Source organism: Mercenaria mercenaria, chromosome 8, assembly GCF_021730395.1.
Source record: "Mercenaria mercenaria strain notata chromosome 8, MADL_Memer_1, whole genome shotgun sequence".
Lineage (NCBI taxonomy): Eukaryota > Metazoa > Mollusca > Bivalvia > Venerida > Veneridae > Mercenaria > Mercenaria mercenaria.
This window is the reverse complement of record NC_069368.1, coordinates 6,260,463-6,277,009: the sequence shown is the minus strand read 5'-3', so window position 1 is coordinate 6,277,009 and position 16,547 is coordinate 6,260,463. Positions and strand designations below refer to the sequence as shown.

The 16,547-nt window shown below is 36.2% G+C and overlaps 1 protein-coding gene across 1 annotated transcript in view; it reads left to right on the top strand.

Moving 5' to 3' along the window:
- Window positions 1–16,547, top strand: part of LOC123565532 (uncharacterized) — a 170,146-nt gene that overhangs the window by 93,573 nt on the left and 60,026 nt on the right. The window contains exons 43-61 of the mRNA XM_053550318.1: window positions 517–740; window positions 984–1,241; window positions 1,556–1,925; window positions 2,067–2,278; window positions 2,733–2,966; window positions 3,366–3,617; window positions 8,256–8,390; window positions 8,855–9,178; window positions 9,390–9,557; window positions 9,987–10,097; window positions 10,830–11,015; window positions 11,194–11,409; window positions 11,719–12,000; window positions 12,398–12,637; window positions 12,988–13,254; window positions 13,856–14,035; window positions 14,875–15,143; window positions 15,689–15,797; window positions 16,200–16,409. Of these exons, the coding sequence (XP_053406293.1) occupies window positions 517–740; window positions 984–1,241; window positions 1,556–1,925; window positions 2,067–2,278; window positions 2,733–2,966; window positions 3,366–3,617; window positions 8,256–8,390; window positions 8,855–9,178; window positions 9,390–9,557; window positions 9,987–10,097; window positions 10,830–11,015; window positions 11,194–11,409; window positions 11,719–12,000; window positions 12,398–12,637; window positions 12,988–13,254; window positions 13,856–14,035; window positions 14,875–15,143; window positions 15,689–15,797; window positions 16,200–16,409 (4,247 nt within the window). The remainder of the gene's footprint in view (window positions 1–516; window positions 741–983; window positions 1,242–1,555; window positions 1,926–2,066; window positions 2,279–2,732; window positions 2,967–3,365; window positions 3,618–8,255; window positions 8,391–8,854; window positions 9,179–9,389; window positions 9,558–9,986; window positions 10,098–10,829; window positions 11,016–11,193; window positions 11,410–11,718; window positions 12,001–12,397; window positions 12,638–12,987; window positions 13,255–13,855; window positions 14,036–14,874; window positions 15,144–15,688; window positions 15,798–16,199; window positions 16,410–16,547) is intronic.

Here is a 16,547-nt window from a genome sequence, read left to right as displayed (position 1 = left end):
ACAGGAGTGGGGACAACAGTGGTCTGTGGGCACACATATGATTCTTTTTCTTATGCAGCAGTAAATGTATGAAAGAAAATAAGATATACATGTAAATAAGCCTTTCCAGTGGCTCCAGATAGATGATAGACCAGGTAGATATTGAGCTTGATACCCAGGAAAGGCATATATTTTCTCTGTGATGATTTGACAGAAGAAAATTCTGAAATCTAACCTCAGCAGAGAAAAAGACAGTTTTGGTATAGAATCCAGAAATAATTGTCAGGTTAATGGACATACATCTAATGTAACTGAAATACTGATAAATAATGGTGTCAAAGTAAAATCAAGCTCATCAATTAAATATAAAGATAACTGTTTAAACAAGTATTGTGTGCTCTTGTAGTTGCCTTTCTCTTTGGATGCTTTTACTAATTTCCATATCATTTTAACTGATATAAGGCTGCTGTTTGAACTCACATTGTTTTTGAATATTTGTTATAGCATGTCTTTTAATACTTTTTCATTGAATTGAAGTGATTCACTTGGTCAAGCATCATGTCTGACCTGTCCAGCCGGATACTACTGCACAGAGAACACAACTTCCTATACCCTGTACCCATGTCCAGCAGGCTACTATTGTCCTAGCGGTACAACCCACTCTACACAGTTCCCATGCACCAAGGGGTACTATAACCCAGTGACTGGAATGGACGATATTGCAGATTGTCTGGACTGTCCTGCTGGATCTTACTGTGAATGTAAGTGAAGCATTTGAATTGGTATGACTCAGTTTGTGTTTAAAAATAACTAAAGAATGAAAGTATTTTCTTCCATAATTGGAAAATTATCAGAATTGCAGAATCAGAAATATGTCTTGATTTCTGAAAATAAAGCACACTTCATTTAAAAAAACTTGTAAACAAAAATGTGATTTCTCAAAGGTATCCAAGATTACATGTATTTGGAACTCTCGTGTAATTGTTTATTATAATTTCAATCAGATGATGGTTTGTCGTTACCAAGTGGTAACTGTACTGGAGGTTGGTACTGTACTGGATCCTCACACCAGACTATGCCAGTTGACCAAGGGAACTCTACAGACCCGGCCATGTGCTCATGCCCAGCTGGTAACTACACAGGTGGTGAATGTTGGCCAGGAACATACTGCCCGCCAGGAACCAACTACCCTATACAGTGTGATGGCGGGTATTACTGCAGTCAGTATGGATTAACTGCCCCTGAGGCTATGTGTGATGCAGGTATGTAATACTGACCAATTAACATACTACATTTGACTCACTTTGAGAAGAGTATCCAAAAACATTGAATCTTTCTTTCATTTTACCCTTCCAAAATTTTATGAAATTAATCTCAGAGTCTTTTTTGTTTGGAGACAGAGCATATTTAGTGCAAAACTCAGTAAAGCACATCTTACTATATTTTTTCTTTCAACTCAAATTTTTGTGTGCCAACCAAAATTTTGAGTAAATTAATAATTTATACTTAAAGAAAGGCAAAATACAAAGGACCAAACAAATACATGTACTATAATTTTTATGTCTTTTTGTAACAGGTTACTACTGTCTAGGAGGGGCAACCACACCAAATGACACATTATGTACAGCTAACCATTACTGTGAGCAAGGATCTACTTCCCCCACCCCCTGTCCACCAGGCTCTTTCTCCTCCAATACCGGAAATATTGACCTTGCCAACTGCGACCAGTGTACCCCTGGGTTTTACTGTTCCAGTACAGGTATCACTGGACCTTGTGCCCCTGGATTCTATTGCCCAGCTGGTCAGAGTTCAGCCTCTCCAGCGAACTACACATGTCCAGAAGGCCATTACTGCCCAGGAGGGGAGGGGCTGCCAACAGCATGTCCAGATGGCAGTTACCAGGATGCAACTGGACAAACCTCTTGTAAAGACTGTCCAGTTGGAACGTAAGTTAATTTTCATAATCTGTAAAAGAATTACACATAAACCTCTGGCAAAAACCTTAAAAATGAACATGACTATGAGCTAATTTTTTTTTCTTAATGATTGTAATCTTATATCAAGAATATACGTCTATATTTACCCAGGTATTGCAATTCGGTAGAGGCTACTGCAGATCTTGGCTCTGCCACTGGAACCATAACACCAAAAGACTGTCCAACCGGATTCTACTGTCTGGTCAACACCAGTTCCTCTGGAGACTACCCATGCCCTGCTGGAACATTCAACAATGCTACCGGACTACAGACAGAAGCTGAATGTCAGAATTGTACCAGCGGATCTTACTGTGGAAGCACAGGTGTGTGTGATTTTGTTTGAGCATGATTTTTACCATAGAGACAACAAGTTATCTAACAGTATAAGCCAAGTTTTAAGCAATTTCGTGTTTGTTTCTTACATTTGAAAAGTTGTGGCCCTTCTGTATTTGAAAATGCTATCAATATTTTAGCCTAATTTAATAGAAATCATCTGACTAAAACTGCTTTTCATTGTACATAACATTTAATGTGAATGAAGCATTTTAAACCTGATGTTTTACTAAATATGATTAACCTTTAGCCTGCTGGCAGCAAGTGATTCTGTCTTTGCGACCAGTGCAGACCATCATGGTCTGCACTGTTCACTAGTCAGTCAGTAAATTTTCAGTAAACACCCCTTCAAATAATAAATGGTATTGCCCAGATTGAATGATGGACCAGTCCATTTTAGAAATTTAGCAGGGTAAATGTTAAACCTTGAATTTACTTTTTCAGGATTGTCTGTTCCAACCGGTCCGTGCACAATGGGCTATGTCTGTTTGACTGGTTCCGACACTCCCACACCAACCAATGGGATAAATGGATATATTTGCCCTGCTGGTTCCTATTGTCCTCAAGGCTCAGGTATAGAGACACCCTGTCCAGCTGGGTCATACTCCAACAGTACTGGACTACAGGCCGACACTGATTGTACACCATGTGATGCTGGCTCTTTCTGCTCTTCAACAGGTAAGAGCATGAGGACCATCTAATGATCTTCATCATTACTGCTTTTCATGCCTTTCAAGTCAAAAATTTTGTCATAAAATTCAAAACACTAAGAAAAAATTGTAAATGGTTAAAACATCTTCTCGATACAGAATGAAGTATAAACTTACTATACTTGGTGAAATTTTGGACTCGTTTTCAAATTGGGTTAATTCTTCCAGCCCAATAAAAAGGTGAAAACTGAACATGCCAGAATGTACCAGCTTAAGTTTCTGTATTATTAATTCCTTGTTGATCAAGTTCTTGCCTTTCTTAAAATGGGTTTCTCTTCAGTTATAGGTTAGCTTGCATTTTATGATTTTGATACTTTTGCAAAACTTTTGTTCTTAATGAGTTTTAATAAGTTGTCCTATTCTTCAGGACTTACTGAACCATCTGGCCCCTGTGACGCAGGTCATTACTGCAATAGTAGCGCTATACTTCAAAATCCAACTAGCGAATCTTATGGAGATATTTGTCCAGACGGCCATTACTGTCCCCAGGGAACCGGAACTCCGGTGCCGTGTCCAGCCGGAACCTACCTGTCAACAACTGGTGCAATGGTGGCCACTGACTGTACTAACTGCCCAGCTGGTCGTTATTGTGGATCTGCAGGACTTAGTAACTATACAGGTAAAACCCTTGTCTCTTCTTAAACAGTTACTCGATTAGATGCATTAGAACTTTGACAAAATTCAGTTTGAATAGCATAGTATTACACATTTGACATAGAACTTCTTTTTAGCTCATCTGATTTTTTGAACAAAAATGATGAGTTATTGTCATCACTTGAGCGGTTGTCGGCATCGGCGTCGGCGTCTGCGTCGGCGTTGCCTGGTTAAGTTTTATGTTTAGGTCAGCTTTTCTCCTAAACTATCAAAGCTATTGCTTTGAAACTTGGAATACTTGTTCACCATCATAAGCTGACCCTGTATAGCAAGAAACATAACTCCATCTTGCTTTTTGCAAGATTTATGGCCCCTTTTGTACTTAGAAAATATCAGATTTCTTGGTTAAGTTTTATGTTTAGGTCAACTTTTCTCCTAAACTATCAAAGCTATTGCTTTGAAACTTGGAATACTTGTTCACCATCATAAGCTGACCCTGTATAGCAAGAAACATAACTCCATCTTGCTTTTTGCAAGATTTATGGCCCCTTTTGTACTTAGAAAATATCAGATTTCTTGGTTAAGTTTTATGTTTAGGTCAACTTTTCTCCTAAACTATCAAAGCTATTGCTTTAAACTTGCAACACTTGTTCACCATCATAATTGACCCTGTACAGCAAGAACCATAACTCCATCTGCTTTTGAAGATTTATGGCCCTTTTGGACTTAGAAATATCAGATTTCTTGGTTAAGTTTTATGTTTAGGTCAACTTTTTCTCTAAACTATCAAAGCTATTGCTTGAAACTTGCAACACTTGTTCACCATCATAAGCTGACCTGTACAGCAAGCAACATAACTCCATCCTGCTTTTTGCAATAATTATTGCCCCTTTTGGACTTAGAAAATCATTTTCTTGGTTGAGTATTATGTTTAAGTCAACTTTTCTCATAAACTATCAAAGCTATTGCTTTAAAACTTGCAATAGTTTTTCACCATCATAAGTGGACACTGTACATCAAGAAACATAACTTTATTCTGCTTTTTTGCAAGAATGATGGCCCTTTTTAGACTTAGAAAATCATGGGTAGGACAATATTTCTAATACACAAAAAAAAATCAGATGAGCGTCAGCACCCGCAAGGCGGTGCTCTTGTTTAACAAGTTATAGAATATAATAATGTGTCAACGGTGTTTTTTTAGATTTTATGTGTGATATTTGTTTACTGAGACTAGAAGGTGACACATTGCATTTTAACATTTAAATCTTTGAGTGTCTGTATAAATGTATTTTATACTGTTGCTATGGTTACTTTAAGTGTGGTTTGTTTGATAGAATTTTTCTAGAATTCAAATTTTGTCTCTTTTTTAATCAGAAGTTAAGCATGGCATTGTAATAACAAATGATACTGAATTTTGTGTTTAGAGACTAGTTTTTAATGCTCATGATACTTTGTAGAATAAAAGTCAATTTTAAAAGCATGGTGATACCTGTGATCAGTGTCTTTATATTTATTCAGTGAAACTAAATTTTTGAGTTTATTTGTACATCTTTTTGCTTTGATTTTTATTGAAACTTGTTAATAAATGAATTTACAGGACCTGGAGATGTTGGTAATTGAAATGTTCATGAAAAATGAAATTATTGTTTAATACCCCACCCACAATAATATTCAGAAAATTAACAAATGCATGGACTTCTCACAGTTTTGATAAGGCATCAAATTTCGTTTGTTAACTTCTGGTTACAGAAATTGATAGTTGCTTTTTTTGATGAGGAGAATCCGAGATTATGTTTAGCTTGTGGCAGCAAAGGTTATTTATAAAAGGGTACATGCTTGGATATCATATACTTGCAAAATTTCTGTATTTTTAATACAGTTCATTAAAGTATATTGCATCAGAGCTTCCAAATTTATTTCTGAACAAAGTGACCAGAAGCGAACATTTATTTTTGAGGCCTAGTATGGGACAAATTTGGAATGAAAAATGCTGCATATATTGAGGAATGAACAGCCGTATCACCGATTTTCTGATGTGTGTGCTTACGTGCACCTTGCCTGTGTTGACACCACACTGTGCATTGGTTGATATTACAAAAAAACGTTGTTTATAAGCAACCTTGTATGGGATACAATATTATAAATGTCAAGGAAATCCTTATCTGCGACTCAATCCAAATGTACCTGTCATCTTAAGGGGTTAGATTTTCATATGAGATTAAACGGTTACAAATTGACTCAGCAGCTCTGTTTATCACCCGTGCTAATACATGGTACAGAATTCAGGGTTACTGAACTGGTTAGGTTAATTGACCACTGTTACATAGCTGAAATACAATTGAAAATGTGTGCAATGAAATAAACAAGCAAACAAACAAAACAACAGATGAAGCAGCTTGTGTTGTTTTTTCTCTTTATATAAAATTCTCTTATGTAAGCAGTATAATATATCCTCCTACATATATAATTTTTTATATGTTTTATTGGAAAAATATATTGACCTTTAACATGTATGATTAAAATATGGGGCCTCTGATGTTGTTTCTAGGGCTTTAAATGCATTAGACGAAAGTAATTTGTTGTTGTTTTCAAAGCGTGTGACCTTAGTGACATACACAGTGATTGTAAGAATTTTCGCACACGAGCGTAAAGCTCTCGCACATATGCATTTTATGTTGTTGTTTAGAATCAATGTCCAGTGCAAAATAGTCAGTGTCAAAGTAGTCAATGCAATGCATGGATACTGGCTTAATCTATTAATATTGTAATGTGAAGCTTAAAATTCCAGCTGCATTGTGTTAGGAAAATTTAAGTCTAGAAAATTCAGAATTTTTTTTTACGCTAGGTATTTATGGTTACAGCAAAACTGTATTAAACTACTTTTTATTCTCATTTTGAGTGTCAGAGAATGCACGATAAGAAATATTCACTACAGAGATTATGGAAAGTTAAGCAGTTATCATTTCATAAATATTTTAACTAAACTTGAAAGTTCAAAACCGTAGCCAGTAGTAATTTTCAGGTTTGTCAAGGAATTTGCATCCAGACCTGTTAAAGTCCAGATCATATACACATCTAGACTGGTTTAAAGTCCAGATCATATACACATCTAGACTGGTTTAAAGTCCAGATCATATACACAGCTAGACTGGTTTAAAGTCCAGATCATATACACAGCTAGACTGGTTTAAAGTCCAGATCATATACATAGCTAGACTGGTTTAAAGTCCAGATCATATACACAGCTAGACTGGTTTAAAGTCCAGATCATATACACAGCTAGACTGGTTTAAAGTCCAGATTGGATATATTATATGGTCAGAGATCTAGACAGCTTTTGCCAGACTAAGAATAAAAGTTATTGTCAGTTAATTTTTTATTCAAAGTAAATAAAATATTGTTTACAGTCAAACCTGTGCAAAACACCACCTCCGAATAAAGACCATTGCTACAAAACCTGCATATACAGTCTACTATTTTCTCTTCCTTTTGAACTATGTGTAAATTTACCTGAGTTTAGAGACCACCTGCCAACAAAGACCACAGTTTTATTTCTCAGTGAAGGTCATTACAGACAGGGTTGACTGTATTTTGCATGATTCTTTTTTAATACTGAATAATCATATTTCTCTTGCATGCATTTTTGCTTAACATTTTGAAACTGTCATAAAAGCATGTATTATATAAAACATCCTTGCATGTATTTTCTCTTTGTAATTTTAAGCAGTATTTAAAGTTGCTTTTTATATGTGTATTTTAAAAGAATTCTGTAACCACCTTAGTTTGTAAGAGAATTTCTGTCACATGGTCATGTTATTTAGAAAACACTATGCCAATATATGTACATCTACAGTAGACTGGATTTTGTTCGCAATAGATTTAGTTTAGTTTCGCAAATACTTGAAAAAAGGTGCAATTCATGAATTTAATTCAAAATTAGCATATCTAATAAAATACTGCCAGACACTACGTCTGTGTGAATATGGTTTCTCAAGCGAATTAAAAGCAAGGCAAAAAATAGCCGGATTTAAGAACTTTTGAGTTTGTATGAATAAAAAAATCATGTGTACTATCAGTTGAATAGAAGTTCTTCTTACAAACTTTTTTTTGTACTCAGTCCCATATATTTATTGATTTATATTATATATATATTATATTATACTAGATTTATATAGCACCGTTTTCATGACAAACATGTTCAAAGGCGCTTTACATAGCGATTTATTATGCAACTCTTCAGCATTTTCAAAATTATATTATAATTAATTGATAAATTTAAGTCATTGAATTAAAGAGTTCAGACAGAGGAATACGTAACTTACGGTAAGATTTAGGTATATGCGTATTATTAATTTATTAGCTCAGGTAAATATATATAGAAAATATATTAAAATGAAGTAAAATATTCTGCTGTATGTCTTGTGACATTTCTTCTTGCGCTTTAAAGGGGCACAACTCCACATTTATTTGCTGAAGATTTTTGTAAAAATAGCAGATTAATTGAAATGATGATAAACATTGTCTTTAAAATGCCCTGAGAGGTGAAAATTTGAAGAAGCTGTCTACAAGATTCCACTTTTGAAATTTACATTTTCTTGAATATTTTCTGATAAAAGTCATAATTATATTGAATGGAACTGTTCACAACCATTCTTATAAACAGGTGATTGTGCTTCTGGTTACTACTGTACGGCCCAGGCTAACACAAGCACACCAACTGATGGAGTTACAGGAGATATCTGTCCAGCAGGCCATTACTGTCCAACTGGAAGTACGACACCAATACCTTGTGAAGACGGTAAGAAATGTTTGCGTTTATGAAAAAATACAAATTGTCATCTTTGGTTTGAACAATTTTTATAAAGAGATTTTGTAAGTGTGAAGTTTGTTTTGTGCAACAGCTGAAAGTGCAAAATCTTAGGTTCATTTATATTTTAACTTGGCAGAAGTTGAAAAGAAAGAAATGGAGTACAGTCTGTTATGTGTACGTTTATATTTTTTTGTGTGTATACTGTGAAATTGCCATCCATTTTATCTTCAAACATTGAAGTCCATGAATTCATTTCCTCACCAAGTAGCAATTTTGGCCCAAATCATAAAAATTCATGCTCTCAAAATTAAATGATTTAACAGTAGTATGTATATAATGTGTTATCAATTAACTGTTTCGATAATCAGGACATTGACACATTGTATGTTTATGCACCTTTTACATGAGCATTTGTGTTTAGAAAAAAATAGAAAAAATCTGCTTTATTTCAGGAACATATATGAATGTCACTGGAGCTGATGTTTGTGACGTCTGCTTGCCAAGATACTATTGTGTCAACCAAGATCGTATGGACGAATGTCCAACAGGTGCATTCTGTCCTGGCGCCAATGGATATAACTACTCCCTGTGTCTGGCGGGAACCTTCAATAATGTGACGATGTTGGAATTGGAGTCAGAATGTCAGCAGTGTATCGGAGGCAGTTACTGTGCCACACCAGGTCTCCCTATGCCAACTGGTGAATGTGCCGAAGGATATTTCTGCGAATTAGGTGTCGACACGATTGCTCCGGAAAATAACAACACTGGAACAGGAGGTATGGACTGTTCTTGTCTTTTGCAATTCTTATTTACCATCCATTTTAAGGGCAGACATAACCTAAGTAATCAAGATATTGTCCAAAACAAGCCAAATTTTCCCTTGAAAAATGCATTATTTTTCGTAAACAGATAATTGAAAATGTAGCGTGTGAAGCTCGATGCATTTGCTCAAGTACTTTTTTCACATCATGTATAATACTACTTCAGGACCATGTCCTATAGGACACTACTGTCCAGTTGGTACAACATCTCCCATACCATGTCCAGCTGGAAGATACGGTGATGAAATGCGACTTGCTTTGTGCAAGTCCTGCCCAGCAGGATACTATTGTGTGGCAAGTTCAGACAACTACACAAGCACTCCATGTCCTAAAGGTAAAAGTGGGTTACATGGTACAGTAAATAGATTGAATGTTATTCACAAACTAGTCAATTCTTATTGACTTCACTGTTCAACTGTTCACAGGTGTAATGCTATTCATATACTAATGAAACCTCTTTTACTGTTAACTGAAACTCATACACTGATGGAACATCACTGACAGTCTGTTTATAAGTCCATTTATATTTTGATCCTGTTGACATGTAACTCTTTTTTTCTCCCAAATGACAATGTAACTTTTTTTCCCCAATTTACAATGTAATTCATTATTTTTATTCCAAATAACACTGTAATCCATTTTTTTTCCAAATGACAATGTAATTCATTTTTTCCAAACTTGTAATGATTGTAACTTCTTTTTCTGAATGACAATGTAATTCAAGAACATAATGAAATATCAAAGGCAACATTTATCCTTCTAGGATCCTACTGCCCACTGGAAACCGAGTACAGTACTCAATATTTGTGTCCAGCTGGAACGTACAATAATGTCACAGGAGCAGACGACATATTTGACTGTCGCTCATGCACAGGTATATTTTTTTATTTGTGTGATAAAATGGATGCAGTGAAAGAAAAAAATATTTTAGAATTCACAAGTCAGCCATATTAAGATTTCCATATTAAAGTGTGTGTCTTACAAACTTTGTAAAAAAGGGCATTATGAGGGTAAGTGTTTATGTTCCACCATTATTCAACTTGAAGTAAAATTGTTTGGTCAGATTTTGAAATTAGGCTTTTGATATTGAGATATATATAAGAAATACTTCTTTGTGCAGGAAGACTATTAAACAGTAAAATTTCTATGAGGAAAAAGTCTGACAGTGTAGTCAAAGTCAGTTTTCTCTTACAAGGAAAGGTAAAGGTTGTTATGACCTACTTTCTCAACTTACAGTGTTACAAGTTATCATTCATTTTAGAAAAACTGGTGCCGGTCTCTATAGAGTTAACCCTGCCAAGGAGAACAGTGAATGCTTATTGAAAAGAGTGTAGCTCTGGAGAGGCTTATTAAAAAAATTCATCTACAGTCAAACTTCTTTTAAATGAACTCAGTGGTACCAGCAAAATTTGTTAGTGATCAGTTGTTTGAGCTATCAGACAAAATTCATTATACAGGGATTTTTTTTTAACCTGACGACGCCTTCAAGAGAAAGATGGTGTACGAAATATCTGAGTTTGAGTTAGCGAAGTTTGACTGTAATTGGAAGGAAAATGTCTGTCTTTGTCCAGAGGTGTACTGTAAACAGAAGTTTTACTGTTTTCAGCTGGGAAGTATTGTGACTTGGATGGTTTAGCAGAGCCTGTGGATGATTGCACTGCTGGTTGGTATTGTGCTGGAGGAGCTTTCAGTTCCAATCCTGTGGAGTATAACTCCTCCGTTCCGAGTTTCACTGTAAACATGTCATGTCCAACCTACCTCACCAATTTTACAGGAGGGCCTTGCCTTGCAGGTTAGTGTTGAACTTTTGCTACCATTTTAACATAATAATTATGAATCACTTTACTCAAAAAAGTCATAATTCTACACAAGAAATGCAATATTGCATGGCTATATCTTATATTATACATAATTATCATTATATATACAGGATGTGTGTGTTACATAGTTGCGTATGATATACTTTACAGGAACATACTGTCCAACGGGTTCCTCAGCACCTATACCATGCCCAGCTGGTCAATATTGTGGAACTGACAATCTGGCATGGCCGACTGGAAATTGTACAGCTGGATATTACTGTAGTGGCAGTGACAATATACCAAACCCAACACCATGCAGCGTAGGATACTACTGTCCTGAGGGAACATCCATAGAAATTGCTTGCTCACCTGGAACATTTAACAGTATGTACATGTCAATATATCGTCGGGTTAAAAAGCAAGATTAAAGCAAAAAGTAATATTTTAACAGAGTTTTGCCAATTTTGCATTGTTTTAAAAATTAACCCCAAAAAAGTAGTTTCATGCCGAGTCTATCTAATGAGTCAACATGTAATCACTTATTGCATGGCTTGCTGGAAGTACTTCCTGAGGTCCAGGACATAAATTTTCATATAAATCTTCATAATTTTTTTATTTTGAATAAAAAAATAACAACAAGAGATTTTGTGATGACAGAAAACTTTAATTTAAAATATTTTGTTTATCATCCAGATGTAACTGGTGGCCAGAGTGATGCAGACTGCCTAGAATGCACAGCAGGCTACTACTGTCAGTCATATGGTTTATCCATGCCCACTGGCCTCTGTAGCATTGGGTACTACTGCCCTGGGGGTCAGGACACACCCACACCAAGCTTGTATGCCTGCAGTCCAGGACATTTCTGTTATGAAGGAAGTCACAACCAGACTGGTTGCCCATCAGGAGACTACCAGCCACACTGGGGACAGGGAGACTGTGATCCATGTCCAGAAGGCTCATACTGTAAAGCATTTGGTAAGTCAGATTTTTTTTCCAGACTGGTTCATTCATAGAAATATCTACAATGTAAAAGTTTACGAGTCATGCTTTTTTTCCAGACTGACATCTTAAAAACAATAGTGTATTCTAAATATTTCATGTGTCGTATTTTTTCTGACTGATTTCCTTGTGTTGTAAATGTTAAAAGTTCATATCATTTTCTGTCAGACCAGTGCATACTAGAAAATAAATTTTGACAAACAGTTACCATCCTGCAGCATGGTCACAAGTCTGAATAGGGAAACATGAAACTTTATTAGCTTAAGGTTATTGTATGCTTGTATGGTTGTTGCAACTTCTTTTAAGGTTAAGAAGATTAGATAACTAGATAATGACAAAAATAAACCTTTTCATTTAATTTATATATATACAGGCGATTACACAGACTTAGATGCAGACAACATAACGACCACTGGAAATTACTCTGGTTTGTATAGAAGTTACCGAGGTGTTGAGGTACCTACTGTTTGTCCGGAAGGTTCTTACTGTCCTCTAAACACAAAACATGGCATGGAGTACCTGTGTCCAGAAGGCACATACAGTAACATGACAGGACTGTGGCTGTCAACTCAGTGCACGCCATGCGAGCCAGGATCATACTGTGCTGGAGAAGGTAAGAGTGTAGTTATTCTAATCCAAGTTATCTCAAAAAAGTATTTGACCTGAAGTCATTCAACCGTACAGGGTTGTTATTCAGCATGTGAATTTGTGCACAAGGTGTGTTAATGTAATGAGATTTTACACAGCCAGACCAGAGTTATGGCCCTTGACTTGGCAAGAATATGCATACAGTGACAGGCCTGGGGGCACCAGTGTCCTGGGAACACACATTTAGTTCTTTATAATTACTATAGTTGTGAAAAAATATACTTAAAAACTCCAGTCTAGCATCATGTAGACATGATAAAAACAGTCAAGTTCCAGTCTATAAATAGTGTGAAATATATAATGTTTCTATTCAAGGCAACACTCAACCATCTGGATTATGCGATGCTGGATACTTCTGTACATTGGGAGCGTACAATGCCACACCAACCGACGGTACAACTGGGGACATTTGCCCATTCGGTAAATATTGTATCCAGGGAAGCATTACAGGAACAGGTTGTCCAGTTGGAACATTTAGCAATGTTACCGGACTCAAAGCAGATACTGAATGTACCGACTGTACTGGAGGATTTTATTGTGGAAGTGTTGGACTTACAACTGAATCTGGAACATGCTGGGCAGGTATGTAGTTTTACTAACTGAATAAATTTGAAGGTCAGGAAGATGCTAATCAATGTGAGAAAATTGTAAAAAGAGCAATACTTGTTGTATTTGCACCTACAAAAGTTGATGCAAAATTTGATGCATATTCTAACATCTGCAATTGGAAAGATTTTTAACTTTTAATCTGACTGTAGGAATACGATGGGGAGCTATCCTGCGCCACCTGGTGTTAGCGTCCATGCCTTGTATAGCTGTAGTTTCCTCGATTATTCTGTTTTGACTATTCAGCATTTAAATGGTTGAGCGCTCTGTCTTCTCTGACTGCTCTGTATATGAATTACTTGATGAAAATTGTTGCGCCATTCATGCATCGAAGAAAATAGAATATACTAACATTACAGGTGTATCAAGTGAAAGTAATTCAGGTACTAGAGTAATAAATTCTCAGACAGAAGAAAAACTATTTTTTTGTTTAGAAATGTATCTGCAAAACCTAGTGAGGGTATTGTTGATAAAATACTATGATTTGCAAGCAGTGTTAACCTTTTCTGAAGTTACCTAGAAAAAAGCACTGCAGAGGTGAAATAGCTATCTCTCAAAAACTGCTGTTGTTTTTCAGGTCATTACTGCTCTTTAGCTTCGGAGGTACCAAACCCTGTGGGACAGTCTTATGGAGACTTGTGTACTGCAGGACATTATTGCCCCAATGGCACAGCAACACCATATAATTGCCCTGCCGGAACTTTCCTCAACACAACTGGTATTGGAGATATTGCAGACTGCACACCTTGCTCACCAGGTATAGTACTTGACTGGTTCTCTTTGTTGGGAACGGTATTGGACCGGTTCTTGGTATGTTAGATTGTATACACTTCAGTTACTGGACTGGTTCTTTATATGTTAGGCTGTAGGTTTGATATTTGACTGGTTTTCTGTGTGTTCAGACTGTATATATGATACTGGACTGGTTTGGGGTATGTTAGGCTGTACATAAGGTATGGTACTGGACTGGTATGGGGTATGTTAGGCTGTACATAAGGTATGGTACTGGACTGGTATGGGGTATGTTAGGCTGTACATAAGGTATGGTACTGGACTGGTTTGGGGTATGTTAGGTTGTACATAAGGTACGGTACTGGACTGGTATGGGGTATGTTAGACTGTACATAAGGTACGGTACTGGACTGGTATGGGGTATGTTAGGCTGTACATAAGGTATGGTACTGGACTGGTATGGGGTATGTTAGACTGTACATAAGGTATGGTACTGGACTGGTATGGGGTATGTTTGACATGTAACTGAAGGTATGGGATATGGACTGTAGGTATGGTGATGATGGGGTATGTTAGACTGTACATAAGGTATGGTACTGGACTGGTATGGGCTGTACATAAGGTGTTGTACTGGACTGGTTGATACTGGACTTGGTATGATATTGGAATATGGACACTGGTTCTTTGTGTATTAGGCTGTTCTCCAGTATACTTACTGTACACTGGTTATGCTACCTTACTAGTTTTTAATATATACTAAATATGACCTTATTCTAACTTCTTGTACATTGTGTTGAGATATACATTTTTTTTTGAATGAAGAATGAAGAGTTTTTGACTAATCAAACAGTTTTGTCATGGCAGGCTCTTACTGTGAGACACTGGGACTGGTTTCCCCCACTGGACTGTGTAATGCTGGTTACTACTGTACCCTTGCTGCCAATAACAGCTCGCCGACAGATGGAACAACGGGAGATATTTGTCCAGAGGGTTACTACTGTGAGATCGGTTCAGATGACCCAACTCCATGTGCAAATGGAACATATATGAATACAACTGGAGCATCTGCCTGCATCACATGTCCAGCAGGATTTTTCTGTGTTAACAGAGAAAGAGCTGATATATGTCCACAGGTAAAGATGTTTGATGTATTAAAATTTTGTAGATATCAGTTTTATCAAATACATGTCAAATTTACCTGTAAATATATCAAGTTGTCATGCAACAATTATCAAGTTTTTATGTAAATATGTAAAGTTGATATGTATATATAGCAAAGTTAATGTTCCTATAAATATATCAAATTTACTTTTGAATATATCAAATTTACCTGTAAAATCATCATTTAGCTGTCAATATATCAAATTTACATACCAATATATCTGGTTTGCAGAAATATAAATTTTTCTAAACCCTTACCATGCTGGACACAACTGATTCTGCCTTTGTGACCAGTGTAGATCATGATCAGTCTGCACATCTGTGCAGTCTGATCAAGATCTGTACTGTTCGCCATTCAGTCAGTATCTTTTTTGCAAAAGCCCCTTTTAACAGTTAAAGGTACTTTCCAAATTGAAAGAGGGACAAGTTCATCATAGAAATTTAGCGAGGTAAGGGTTAAGAGTCACCATGCTAAAGTATGTTTGATGAGGTCATAAAAATTATTGTATTGTTTCAGGGTAATTATTGTCCTACTGGTACCGGGGCTGACGTGCAGCTTTGTGCAGCCGGTACATTTGGAGCTACTACAGGATTGTCTGCCCAGTCACAGTGTACCGATTGTACAGGTAGGCACATTCGATATAGCGGATATGTAAGAACAATCGGCAATGTCTTTGTTATAAGATGTTTTTGGATGTGTCATGGCAGTCTGAAATATTCTTGCACGTTTTTTCAAAATTTTTTGGCTATAATGGGCACAAGGGTTAACGCAGCAGAAGAGAACTGCCAAACTTATATAAAGAGATATTAAAAGGATCAACTCCAACTTATTATTAACATTTACAAAGAAATGTTTTGTTACACAGGACTTTACAGTATAAATGTCATCTTTTGTGTAGGTAAAAATTTGTCTTTATGAAGTTAAAGATATAATTAACAAATTTTGTAATGCAATATTCAAGATATAATATTAAAAATATTGTCCTGTGTATTTCATAATTATTAATATGTTAAAATTATAACTACAGGTGGGTCTTACTGTGCCACCCCTGGAAGCCCCGCTCCAGATGGCCCTTGTTCAGCTGGACATTACTGTACTGTTGGTGTAGACACTGCCACACCAGCCACAGGAGGAGGCCACACTGGCACCGGAGGAGAATGTTCTGCCGGAACTTATTGTCCAACCAATTCTTCTATGGAAACTCCCTGTCCTGCAGGAACCTATGCGATAAATACAGGTATGTCTTTCTGTTTAATGAAAAATTATATGTGCAATCAGTTCATTTCGATATGAAGTGTGCAGGGAGCATGATCTTAAAGTTGATATAAGGTATGGAGGGAACATAATGTTTCACATGGTTATAAATACAAAAAAT